At 44.5% G+C, this 13,741-nt stretch overlaps 1 protein-coding gene across 2 annotated transcripts; it reads left to right on the forward strand.

Annotated features, from left to right (window-relative positions):
* Positions 1 to 14: 14 nt before the first annotated feature.
* On the forward strand, positions 15 to 13,371 carry SPAG7 (sperm associated antigen 7). Of its 2 annotated transcripts, none has more exons than XM_027857162.1 (7): positions 15 to 392; positions 11,243 to 11,310; positions 11,537 to 11,625; positions 12,036 to 12,120; positions 12,258 to 12,347; positions 12,462 to 12,618; positions 12,823 to 13,371. In XM_027857162.1, exons 1-7 carry the CDS (start codon positions 308 to 310, stop codon positions 12,930 to 12,932), a joined length of 684 nt encoding a protein of 227 aa, XP_027712963.1. In that variant the 5' UTR covers positions 15 to 307; the 3' UTR covers positions 12,933 to 13,371. The 2 variants fall into 2 exon arrangements, with proteins under 2 accessions (XP_027712963.1, XP_027712964.1); XM_027857163.1 differs by lacking the exon at positions 15 to 392 and adding an exon at positions 10,080 to 10,149.
* The last annotated feature ends 370 nt before the right edge of the window (positions 13,372 to 13,741 follow it).

Consider the following 13,741-nt stretch of genomic DNA (forward strand, 5'->3'; position numbering starts at 1 on the left):
CAGGAGGAAGGGACGGGAGCTGGATTCAGAAACCAGGAGAAGGGGAAGGAGTGTCGACCAGCGGGCAGGAGGGTGGATGCAGCCGCTGCCCAAGGTCTTCCGAGGAATCGAGGAGCCCCGGCAACCTTTGCTCCGACCCCTCCTTCCCCTTTAATAGGTAGAGCTATTCAACTGGGAGAAGAACCCGGAGCGGGGGACGGGGAAGGGGGGGAGGGATGATTTTCCGCCTCCGGCAGTCTACTGTCTTAAAGGCGTTTCGTACTTCCCTTTAAGGCGGCAGTGCCGCCCCCACTTAGTCTCTTCCAAGATGGCGGACCTACTGGGCTCTATCCTGAGCTCGATGGAGAGGCCGCCCAGCGTCGGTGACCAGGAGACCCGCCGCAAGGCCCGAGGTAAGGAGCCCCACAATACGCACCCTGCTCCTGGCTTACAAGAATCCACTCCCTGCTCCCTGCCTGGCGCTCCCTTAACTCTGAAGACCCCCCTGTTGGGCCCACCTGCGCCCCCTTGAATCCTCCATTGGGCGCCGGCTCTGCCAGTCAGCGGAAGGAGAACGGCCATTGGTCCCGTGCTAGTTTCTAGGCCCAGCTCCTTTTTCTTATCCTTCCCCTCCGCCGTCCTTGATCCCTATTAGTAGAAACACCCGCTTGTCTGTCTGCCCCTTCCCAAGCGGCGAACTTCGATTGGTTAGCCCTGAGCTAGGTCACACCCATCCATTTTGTCCCTGCCCCGAGCTCCAATTGGTGGATGGACCCATTCTTCCGCTCTTTGCCTCACTCACTCAATCACTCACTCTCACTCACTCCATCCAGCTTTAATTGAGCGCTTCCGGTGTTGTCATTACTGTGCTAGGCTCTGGGAGTACAAAGACCTGGAAAGAAACAAACGCTGCCTTTTCGTAGCTTCGGTTCTTTAAGAGCATATGAATACATAGCGAATATAGGGAGTAAGGAGCCCACTTGAGGGGAAGCATGCATCTGTGTGGAAGTCCCTTCTCAGACTTAGGCTGGAAGTGTGCCCCTGCGCAAGGGACTTAACTAAGTCCCTAGGCGACCAAGGGTATGTTAGTACCATATACCTCACTGGCTTTTCTTGAGGATCAAATGAGGCAACACAAGTAAAGTGCACCTGCAAACCTCAAAACACCCTAAATGCTAGCTGTTCATTGCTGAGAAGGTGCCGACATATGTAGGTAAAGGGAGTATCCTCACCTGGGAGTTCTCTGCCATAGCAATCATAGATTTGTCCCTATTCTCAAATACAAAGTGGTTAGAGAGGGAATGATGTTACCCGATGAGAGGATCGGGAACAGTCATGTAGAAAACGGTAGGTGATTTCCTGAAAGAAGAAAGGGATTCTTTGAGGCTGAGGTGAGGAGGGAGTGCAGGCATGGGTGTGTGCTAGTGCAAATGCAGAGATTGTAGAGGTTACACTATTCTTGAGGAGTAGAGAAAAGGCCAGTCTGGTTGGATTAGAGAGTACGTTATCTTTCTCCCCAAACTCTCCCCTCTTCCAAACTGTGCAGGGCAGGGGCAGGTAGGTAGCACAGTGGATAGAGCACCGCCCTGGATTCAGGAGGACTTGAGTTCAAATTTGGCCTCAGACACATAACATTTACTAGCTGTGTGACCCCGGGCAAGTCACTTAACCCCATTGTCTAGCCAAAACAACAATAATAATAATAATAATAATGATACTGTGCAGGGCATCACCATCCTCCCAATCTCTCAGGCTCACGACCTCATCCTGTCATCAATTCTTCACTATCTCTGTTCTCCCTTCTCCCTATCCAGTCTATTGCCCAACAACTATTTTACCTTTGCACGATCTTTCAGATATGCCCCCTTCTCTCCTGCCACCACTCTAGCGCAGAGCCTCATCACCTCACCCTTGTAACTATTGCAATATAACCTGCTGGTAGGTCTGCTTCCTACAAGTCTCTCCTAATGCCAGTCTATCCATTCAGCCTCCACAGTGATTTTCCTAGTCCAGCCATGTCATCTTCCTACTCAATAAACTCTAGTGGTTCCCTGTCACCTCCTAGATCAAACACAAAATTTTCTGTCTAATGATCAAAGCCCTTTATAACCAACCTTGCCCTTTCCAGTCTTCTTATACCTTACACCCCACCATGCACTTTTCAGTACACTCCACTTCTCAGCTCTGAGCATTTTCTCTGGCTGTCCCACATCCCTGGAATGCTTTTCTTCCTCATCTCTGCCTGGAAGCTTCCCAGACTTTCTTTAATTCCCAACTAAAATCCCATCTTCTACAGGAAACCTTTCCCAACCCCTATTAATTCTAGTGCCTTCTCTTTCTTATTTCTTATTTATCCTATATGTAGCTTATTTGTACATGTTTTTTTGCTTGTCTCCTTCCTTAGAGTGTGAGTTCCTTGAGGGAAGGGACTGTCTCCCTCTTTTTTGTATCCCCAGCACTTAGAACAGAACACAATAAGACCCTAATAAATTCTTATTGATTGTCTAGAAGAATAGGAATAATATACAGTGAAGCTGGAAAGAAAGGTTGGGGCCAGGGCTTTAAAAGCTAAACAGAAAATATTTTATCCTAAGGAGCCACTGATGTTTGAGTAGGAGAGTGAGATGATCAAATATGGGCTTAAGGAAAATCACTGTGACAGCTGTGTGGAGTAGGGAAAGACTTGAAGCAAGGAATCTTAGAGGCTGTTGAAGCAGTAGCTATGTGAATAGAAAAGTTTTGGATTCAAAAGAAGTTGTGGAGATAGAAATGGCAAGATTTGGAAACGGATTGGATATGTTGTGTTAACTAAGAGAAATACTAGAAAATTGGTTCCTCTTCAGAAATAGAGAAGTTTGGAAGAAGGATGGGTTTGGAGGTGGGGGTAGAGAAAGATGATGAATTGTGTTTTGAACATGTTAAGTTTGAAATTTCTCCAGGACATCCAGTATGCCATGTCCAGTAGGTAAAATTGGTCATGTGGGACAGAAGCTCAGGGTACACAGGGGCTGGATATATAGATCTATGAAACATCTGCAGAGAGACGATAATTAAACCCATGGGAGTTGGAAGTCACTAAGAGAGAGCACTCACAGTTGGAAGTGATCATAGGGATATAGATTTTAGAAATGGAAGGGGCTTAAGAGGACCCAGAGTCCATCCCCTTCATTTTACAGCTAAGGAACGGTTGAATGACTTGTAGTAAGTAGTCTGAGGAGAAATTTGAACCCAAGTTCCCCGACCACAAGTCAGGTGCCCTATAACCTGATGCTAGAAGTGTGCCCCTGGGCACACATCCTTGACACCAATGCAGCAAAGTGATCAAGAAGGATCAAGAATGAGAAAGCGTCACTAAATTTATCAATTGAGAGCAATTTTAAGTTAAGCGAAGAGGTCAAATGCCAGACTGAAAAAGGTTGAGTGAGGGCAGAGAAAGCAGAGGCAATGAACGGATGGAGCTTTTTCTGAGTTTGGTTGAGAGAGGAAAGAGAGATGAAGGCTGGGGGAGGGGATCTGCAGCCCGGAAGAGGGCCTGGAGGATCGACCGATGGAGGGGGATCTGAGATCGGGATCGGCCAGGAGATGGGCCGCCGCTTTCGAGCCTGGGGGAAAGGACGAGAGTGGGAGATCTCCAGGGGTTTGGAGTGAAGACTGGGAGAGAAGAGGTGGCTCGTGGGCCTTGGGAAGTCTTCCGACTTCCGGGCAAAGTAAGAAGCCTGGTTCTCCGCTGGGGAGGGTGAGGAAATGGGGAGGGGCGTGTGGGCCTCCTGAAGACGAGGGAAGGTTCGGGCTCGGGACCCACTCTTCTTCTTTTCCTTTTTAGGACCTGCCTGTCCAGGAACGGAGCAATCCTATTGGCTCTCTCCTGCGGTCCTTTTGAATTGAGCTCTGCTTTCCCCGCCCTTTGCCCCCGTGGCTCCTATTGGCCAAAGTCCCCACTCGGCCGCCTATCGGTGACTATCTTGCCTCTTTTTTTTTTTTAAACGCGTTTTCTTACTTTCCAACTTCTGCTCCGTCTGCTTTGTCCTCCGCCCGTGTCCTCTTCCGAGCTTTTCGGCAGGAAGTGGTAGACGAGTGTTTTTTATTTACTGCATCTTGTGGGGAGCTTTTTTTTTCCCCTTGCAGCTTGCAGTCAAACAGCTAGTGCTTATTGAATATAATGTGGAGTGGAAGGAGCCCCAGTCCGACAGTGCTGCACGGGTCACTCTTTAACTACCCCTGGCTGCTTCGATGAGCTGAGCCGGGCTGGGCGTGGGCTGCACCACGGCAGTACCTTCTGGTACTCTCGCCATCCCAGGATACTCTTTTTACTCTTCAGTTTCTCTTACAAATCCTCTTTTTCTCCTCTACATCATCCCATAGCGGAGTAAATAGAAGCTATCCACCATGAACACTCTCAGACACCTACACTGTGCCCCTTTCTCCCTTTGTGGCTCCAGTCTTGGAAGAAAAGGTGACCCTTTGTCAAGGCCAACTCTAATATTTGTATGACCTTTACCCCATACCTCTAGTTTTCTGCAGGAGCTTGCCCCATCAATCATTCTTGATCTCTTCTTTTACTCACCTACTGGTTACTTTTCTGCTACGGACAATCAAATGTTCGAAGGCTTTCAAGTCTTCCTTGAAATCCTCCTGACCCTGCCTTCCATTCAAGCTGTTGTCTTTTCTGTCCCTTGCATTCTGTTTTTGGTTTTGTTTTTTTTTTGTTGTTGTTGTTGTTTTTGCTAGGCAATGGGGTTAAGGGACTTGCCCAGGGTCACACAGCTGCTCCTTGCATTCTGCCTTTAAGCTCCACCACTCAACTGAATCTTTTCTGAGGGTAACTACTGTATCTCTGTTCTTGACTTACCAACTTTTGACAGCTAATTACTCTTATACTCGTGATTATTTTGGCTTTTGTGGCTCTGTTCACCCTTGGTTTTCCTCTGATCTGTTTGCTCCTTGTTTCCTATGTTCTGCATGTAGGTGTCCCTCAAGGTTCTGTCATGGACTCTTTTTCTCTACTCTTTCCTCTTTGGTGATTTAATCTACTCCTATGTGCTCAATTATCACCACTATGCATATGATTCCCTCATCTGTGTATCCAGTCCTAATCTGCATCTTCAGTTGCCTCCTGGATATTTTACCTGGATGTCCAACTGCCCCTTTAAAGTCAGCACATCCTAAGTTGAATTGATTTTTCTTCCCTAAACCTGCTCCCAAACTTCTCTTTTTCAGTTAAGGGAAACACTATGCTTCCAGTCACCTAGGGTTAAAACCTCATAATAACTATCTTTGAATCTTCCTTCTATTTCAGGTTCCACATCTAGACATTTACCACCTCCACAAGATCTCTTGCATCCATCCCCATGACTCTATTACTGACCAAGTTTAGACCCTCATCATCTCTCACCCAAAGTTTTCTAATAGCCCCCAGATTCAATTGGCACCACCACCTAGTCACCCAGATTCATAACCTTGGATTTATTCTTATTCTTTCCTCTTCCTCAACCCCCTTGTCCAGGTTTTGTTGATTCTACTTTCATAACTTAGCTAGAGTCCATCCTCTTTATCTCCACCTCTTATCTGGACTATTACAATAATTGGGTTCCTGGCATCCAGTCTCTCTTTCAGCTATATCTTCCATACCACTAAAATCCTTTCCCCAGTCATTTCTAGCCATGCCACTGATTTTCTGCGGCTTCCTCTTGCCTCTAGGATAAAATACAGATTCCCTTAACGAGGCACTAGAAGCTCTTCTCTGTCTCGCACAGTGCCAGGCACATAGTAGACTCTTAGAAAATACTCGTTAATTCCATCCACACTGACCCAGTTGCTATTCCCTAAGCTGTCTGACAGTTGTTTGCTTTTCTTCCTTCTTCCTTCTGCCCCAAGCCTGGAATGCACTCTATGCCTCCTCATCTTCATCTCAAAATCCTTGGTTTCCTTCCAGGCTCAGTCCTTGTGCCACTTCCTATAGGAGCCCTTTCTCTCTAATTTATTATGTTCTCTACCTCTTCAAATAATGATGTATATCCATATCTGTATTCTATTTCCCCAGTAAAATATAAGCTCCTTGAGGGAAGAGACGGTTTTCCTTTTGCTTTTCCAAGCCTAGCACAATGTCCTCCACGTAATTGTTGTTGTTCAGTAGTGTCCGACTCTTCCTCACCCCCATTTGGGGTTTTCTTGGCAAAAGTACTGGCGTGGTCTGTCATTTCCTTCTCCAGCTTATTTTACAGATAAGGAAACTGAGACAAACAAGGTTAAATGACTTGCCCAGGGTCACACAGCTAGTACATATCTGATACTGACTTTGAACTCAGGTCTTCCTGACTCCAGGCCCAGCATTCTGTCCACTTTGCTACCTAGCTGAGCTCCTAGGATTGGATTAGTTTCCCTGATCCTATTCTCTCCAACCCACCCTTCATTTCTTCAGCTTTAACTTCAAGTAATTGTAATTTCGTTGGTGTGGGTACATGCTTTGCACAGTTACCAAAATAATCTCCCTAAGGCATATGTCTAACTCTGTTACTTCCTCACTCATTAAAGTCCTCTAGGAGCATCCTACTGCCTATAGGATAAAATACAGACTCCTCTACCTGAAGGTTAAGGCCTTCCATAACCTGGTTCCAGTATTCCTTTCCATCCTTATTTAATATTATTCCCTTTTATGCACTGTATATTGCAGCCAGACTTGACTACCAGATAGTACCTGAATTTGATACACCCTCTCCCATCCCTATTCATTCAAAAAGGCTGTGATTTTGTGACTTGAGATACAAAGTTGCCCTAATCTGTGTTGTTTCACAACCCTGCGCTCTAATACCATGACCTGAACCCACAGCAAAGTCAAATAAGTCCATTAGGGAGCTGTTGGTAAACTGTTGGTAAACCAATTACAACATTGTTCCTATAGAACTAACTGTTTCTTATAATACTAAAGTTTCCCCTAAAGTCATGTTTTCCTGGAGCTGAGTAATTCTACAGAGCTCGAAGAGACCTTATGCAAACCATCCCACTCATTTTATAGAGAAGGAAGCAGAGGCTTGGAGAGGGGAGGAAAATTGCAACTTTAAAATTGGATGACCTAAAGGCATCCCAAACTCAACATATCCAAAAGAGAACTCATTATCTTTCCTCCAAAATCACCCCTCTTCTAAACTGTTTCTGTCAAAGGCACCAGTTTATAACCTTGGTGTTAGCTGAATTCCTCATTTTCCCTCATCTAATATATCCGCCATTTGCCAAATCTTGGCAGTTTCTAGCTTCATAACATCTTTCGATTCCAAATCCTTCTCTCTATTCATAGAGCTACCACCTTAGTCGGTCTTTCATTGTCTCCTGTTGCCAACCCCAGTGGCTACCTGTTGTCTTTTAAATTAAATATAAGTTTCTCTATTTAGCTTTTAAAGCCCTTCACAATGTGGCCCTAGTCTATCTTTCTAGCCTCATTGTATATTATTCTTCCTGTACTGTATGATCTACCCAACCTGGTCTTCTCCAGTCTCCATGCTTTTGCACTATCCATTCTATTCTAGAATGTACTCTTCACCCTCCTTCCCACACACCTCATAAAACCCTTCTTATCCTTTAAGATGAAGCTGAAGTACCATTTTCTACATGAAGTCTTTTCTGATTTCCCATTTCTCCAATAATAGTACTCTTCTTACCTAACTACATGTTGTCTCTAACAATAAAATATGGGAGGCATTGTTTCATTCTTTGTGTCTGTGTATTTGTATTTAAACCTGGCGAATCTTAATAAATGCTTGTTGGTTGTTTATCCAAGATTATACATCTGGTTCATGGCAGAGCCAGAACTAGAACTTGGGTCTCCTGACTTCTGAATTCAGATTCTTTCTATTACTCTCTGGAGTGAAAGTTAAAGCTATGGACTGAAAAAAGCAGAGATGAACACTGAGCCATGTGGAACACACATTTAGAATGCTAGAGAAAAAAGAGTAGGTAGCAAAGGACCCTAGAATCTACTAATTCTTTCCTTTGTCCTGTTTATCCCAAAGAACCATGATAATTTCCCTTTTAGACATCTGTACTCAGGGTTCTTCTCAAAGAAAGTAGATAAGATGCCAAGCTGACTCCTTATAGATCAAAGGGGAAAACTTCTCCCAGACTTATCCATATAGATTGTGAGATCTTTGAGGACAGGAACTATGTGTGATAATAATAGTAATGGCATTTATGTAGCACTTTAAGGTATGTGAAGCATTTTACAAATATTATCTCATTTCATCCTTACAACAACCCTGAGAGTTGTTGTAAGAGACAGAGTAAGTGCTTTTACTATCCTAATTTTATAGATAAGGAAATTGAAGCAAATGGAGGTTAAGGACTTGCCTAGGTGGCTGGTAAGTGTCTGAGGCAAGATTTGAACTCAGGTCTTCCAGATTGCAAGTCCTGTGCTCAATCCACTGCATTGGATTAGCTGTCTTAGACTTCTTTCTATCACAGATTCATAACAGTGCCTTATTTGCAGTAAAGTTCAGCTGTGTAATTGTTTTACACCTTTCACTTATCTGATCTCATTCTTCTGCCCAAAAAACCCATAGTATTTCCCTTTTACCCAACAAGGAACACTGACCCTGGCATTCAGAACCCTAGATTTTCCTCACTCTAAACTTCAACCAAATTGGACTACTCGTGCCCCATATATACTTCATACTTTCCCATCTCTTTGTCTTTTCTCAAGTTTTTTCGTATACCCAGAACACTTATTTCTCCACACATACACATACTTCCTCCTATTGAATTCCTACCCAACCAGTTCAAATGTCACCTCCTCCATAGAGCTTTTCCTAATCCTTACAGTTCACATAATTGTGGATTTAGAATTGTAAGGACCCTGAAAGGTTATGTTGTCCAACCTTATCATTTTACAGTTGAGAAAACTGGAAAAGGAAAAAAAAAAAAAGGAAACTGGGACCCAGAAAGGCTAAGTAATTTACCCAGAGTTGATAATAACACACCCAAGAGCTCACACAGCATTTTTGTTTTTACTTCTCTAATGTACTTAACATGTAATATTGGGTATTGTAGGTACTTATATAATAATAATAATGATGATAACGAAGAGAAAGGAATAGAGAGCTGGCCTTGGAGTCAGGAAGACCTGGGTCATTCCCATCCTGGCTTTGTGACTCTGGGCAGGTCACTGAACCTCCTAGTGCCCCAGGAAACTCTTGTAAGACTTTAAATTGCAGTGCAGGTGCCAATCCCAGCATTTGTATATGAAGTTTCCTCCATGGAGGAAATGTAAGGAGGTCCTTATATACCAATGGAATCACAGATCCAGTTCAAAAAATAATAGTAATAATAAAAGCACTTTATATACAAACAACTTTGAGAATTAAGTACTACAGGTATTATCTTCATTTTATAAATAAGGAAACCGAAATGACTTAGTATCATAGGATCATAGCCTTGGAGTTGGAAGGGACCTTAGATACTATTTAGTTGAAGCTCTTCATTTTATAGTTGAAGAAACTAAGGCCTAGAGTAGTGAAGTGACTTGCTTGATTTCCAGCTATCTTTCATTGCACCGAGGTGAAATTTGAGCCCAGATTTCGTGCTTTCCATTATACTGCTATAGATCTGAAGTGTTCATATACCCAGTCTCCTCAGCTTATTTTGTATCAGGCTTTTTTACCCACTATGTACAGGCAGACTAGACTCTTGGCTGTTCCTTGAACTCACCATCCCTTCTCCGTATTTGCATAAGCTGCCAAATGGATCCTCTCCTTATTTTGGCCTCTCAGAATGTTTATTTCCTTCAAGGCTTAACTGAGCTGCCCCCTCCTCCAGGTGTCCTTCCCTTTTCCCTCTTAAATTAGCTTGCATTTACTTAATTCTGTATATGTTGAATCCTACCTAGCAGAATGTAAAGTCTTGGAGATTGGGGAATGTTTTGTTTTTAGCTTTGCCTTCCTCACATATATCTTACCTTGGGCACAGTAGGTACTTAATAAATATTTGTTGAATTGAGTATCCCCAGTAGTGGATGAACATAAATCAGATTTTTGTCAGATGGATAGCCTTTCCCTAAAACAGAGATTCTTAACCTTTTTTGGTGTCATGGACTCCTTTGGCAATCTGGTGAAGTGTGTGGACTCCTCAGAATGTCTGTCACCTACATTTTTCATCATTGGAGGAAATGCTACATTTCAAGTAGAGGTTAGTGAGAAGAAAAATGTCATTCCCCACCCCCTTCCATCCAACTGTTGAAATCTATCCATGACCCCTACTTCATCCCTGGATAGAATCACAGAGTCTTAGCACTGAAACTCCCCGAACACGAGAGAAGGCAGCAGAGGCCGTAGAGTGAATCCCTTATTTACTCAACCTTTGCTTGAACACCTCTGTGAGGGGCAGCCCGCTACCTCTCAGAGCATCACACACACACACACACATACCCCCTAATCAAAAAAAATTATGGAAGACAAGCATAGCCCCGAAAGAAGAAAGAAGACAACTCCTCCCACTCCCACCCCTTCCTGGGGAACTGAGCAAGAAAAGGGAGCATTGCATTTATTATCAGATTTTTAAACCATATTGTTGGTTTAGCTAACTTTTTCCCTCTTATTCCTCTTTTTCTTTAAAAAATATTTTGTATTATATGGGAAGACCAGGAAGAGAATGCAGGTGGGGAGGGGGATTTAATTGGTTTAAAAACAAACAAACAGGGGCAGCTAGGTGGCGCAGTGGATGGAGCACTGGCCCTGAAGTCAGGAGGACCTGAGGTCAAATTTGGCCTTGGACCAAACACTTGACACTTACTAGCTGTGTGACCCTGGGCAAGTCACTTAACCCCAATTGCCTTTAAAAAAAAGAAAAGAAAAAGAGAGAAAAACAAACAAACAAAAGCAATAGAAATTTCTTTAAGATTACTGATTCTGGGGCAGCTAGGAGGACCTGAGTTCAAACCTGAGCTCAGACACTTGACACTAGCTGTGTGACCCTGGGCAAGTCACTTAACCCCGATTGCCTCACCAAAAAAAAAAAAAAAATTACTGTTTCTTTTATAGCTCAGCTCAAGCACCCACTATCTACATGAAGCCTTTCCCTCCAAATCATCTTATATCTATTTTGAATACACCTATGTATGTACATGTTGTCTCTCCCTATATAATGTAAGCTCCTTACAGACAGGGATTATTTTACTTTCATTTTTGAATCCATAGCACCTAAGAGTTCCTGGCACATGGTAGGTGGTTGGTAAAAACTTGTTCATTGATTGTTTGCTTAGGACTTCCTTTCTCATTTCTAGAACAGGCTGCTTGCTTGAAGAAATTGCAGGAGCAGGAGAAGCGTCAGAAAGTGGAATTTCGAAAGCGGGTACGTGTGGCAAGAGGGCTAGAAAGTGCATTTGGGAGAAACTCCTGAAGTTACCGAATTGGGAGGTTGGGTTGATTTTTCTAGGAGAGCAGGAACCTTGAAGAACATTGGGTATGGAGAGAGGCAGTGGACCTGAAGTGTAGCTGGGTCCGTCTGAGTGCAGTAGGGTGGGAGTGGAGAGGGACACCCCCATCTTATGGCTTCTCTCTTTCCACTTCTTCCCAAGATGGAGAAAGAGGTGTCAGATTTCATCCAGGACAGTGGTCAGACCAAGAGAAAGTTCCAGCCAATGAACAAGATTGAGAGGAGTATATTGTGAGTGAAGGGGCTGAGAGACTAGGGGTGGAGGTGGAGAAGCGGGGCAGGACACTTGGGAAGGCAGTCATGGCAAGAGGATTAGGTTTGGAGTCAGGATGCCTGGTTCAAGTCACTTGTCAACTATGTGACTATGGGCAAGTCCCTTTAATTTTCAGACCCTCAGTTTCTTCATTTGTAAAATGGTCAGAGTTATGAGCATCAAATGAGAAGTGTGTGAGATGGATTGTAAACAGTAAAGCTCTCTATAAATGTAACATGATTATTGTGATTATTTGAGATTAGGGTAAGGGTGGGAAGAAATAACAGGGGGATGGAGAATCCTTTAGGTGGGGGTCACAGACCCTCCCGGGCCTTCTGCTACTCTCACCCTTCCATGCATACTCACTCTCCTCTATTCTTCAACCCAGACACGATGTTGTGGAGGTGGCTGGCCTGACGTCCTTCTCCTTTGGGGAGGATGATGAATGTCGATACGTCATGATCTTCAAGAAGGTGAGAAAGACATCCTTCTTTTCTTTCCTCACTCTCCAGTCTACCAGTCCTTTTCCCAAGGGGGTCAGGGGGCGGGCCCATTTGGATCAAGGTGGACCCTATGGGATCCTGATGATGTCATTCCCTTCACTCCTAAGGAGTTTGCACCCTCTGATGAAGAGCTTGACTCATACCGCCGGGGGGAGGAGTGGGACCCACAGCAGGCAGAGGAGAAGCGCAGACTGAAGGTAAAACGAGTGCCTCTGCCAGTTGGAGGCTCCCTCAAACTCCTGTTTTCCATAGGGAATCTGGTAGCCAAGCCTTTAACCTCCAACGTCACTTCTTCCCACTCTCCTCTTTAGGAGTTAGCCCAGTGGCAAGAGGAGGAAGCTGCCCAGAAAGGCCCTGCCATCGTGAGTCCTGTGAGTGACTACAAGGACAAATACAGTCACCTCATTGGCAAAGGGGCAGCCAAGGATGCTGCTCACATGCTGCAGGCCAACAAGACCTATGGCTGTGGTGAGAGGATGGGAAGCAGTGTTGGACAGGGTTGGAGGGAGTAAAGTGCGGGAGAAACAAGGGGAAGAGGAAAGAGACTTGGACTTAGGGGAGAACTAGGGCTCTGGAGGTCTTGGTCTTTAAGGGCAATGGTGGCAGGATGGAAAGCTGAGTACTAAGAGAATTCTCAGTCCCTTCACATCCCTCCTTTGCTCCCATTCCTAGTTCCAGTAGCCAATAAGAGGGACACACGCTCCATTGAGGAGGCCATGAATGAGATCCGTGCCAAGAAACGCCTTCGTCAGAGTGGAGAGGAAGGGACTCCCAGCTCCTAGGTCCTTTGCCTTTCTATCTCCTCCCCTTACAACCCCCCTGTGGCTTTGAAAAGGGGGAATCGGGCCATGGATGAAGTTTCAGGCACTACAATGCCACCTTGTCTTGACTTCTGATAACCATACCAGAGGTTGACCTCTGACCTCCCAGTGGAGCCATTAGGATGGAGAGATGGGTATGGAGCCTCTCCTATGGTGATCTGGTCTGAGTGGTTTTAGATTTTTTAAATGTTGGTTGGTTATATGGGGTAGTTGAGTGAATTTCCTTCCAATTTCCCCCAAAAGATGTGTGACAGAATGTAAGAGTGAATATTTAATCTATATTATCCTCCGTTTTCCTGGGGGTGTTTCTCTCCCCTCAAGGCTAAAGTAACTTTATGCTCAATAAACACTGTTTGACCCCATGTGCTGGTTTGTGCATGGGGCAAACCAGATAACTGAATCCTTGCTGGGAGTGACTTGAGTGTGAAGAAAGTCATGGACCCTGGGACAAGGATGTTTGCTTTTGGGTGAGGATCAGACCTTAGAATTAGAATTTTTAGAGCCAAAAAACCCTTGCATTCTCTTATTTAACAGATGAGAAAAGTGAGCCCCAGAGAGGTAAAGTTGAATTGCCCATGGTCACATGGGGAGTTAGTGGCAAGAGCTGGGCCTAGAACCTTCAAGCCTCTTTTGCTGCTGTACCCTATGTACCTCTCAAAATCAGTTTGGTTTGTTTTGGTCAAATCTGATCCAAATGTTCTTCTCCTCACAGCTGTATAAATTACATCTGCCACTGTCTCCACTCTACCCTACTGGGAGGCTTCACTTCT

The sequence above is a fragment of the Vombatus ursinus genome, unplaced genomic scaffold (assembly GCF_900497805.2).
Source record: "Vombatus ursinus unplaced genomic scaffold, bare-nosed wombat genome assembly UNPS02011916.1, whole genome shotgun sequence".
In the NCBI taxonomy this organism is placed as follows: domain Eukaryota; kingdom Metazoa; phylum Chordata; class Mammalia; order Diprotodontia; family Vombatidae; genus Vombatus; species Vombatus ursinus.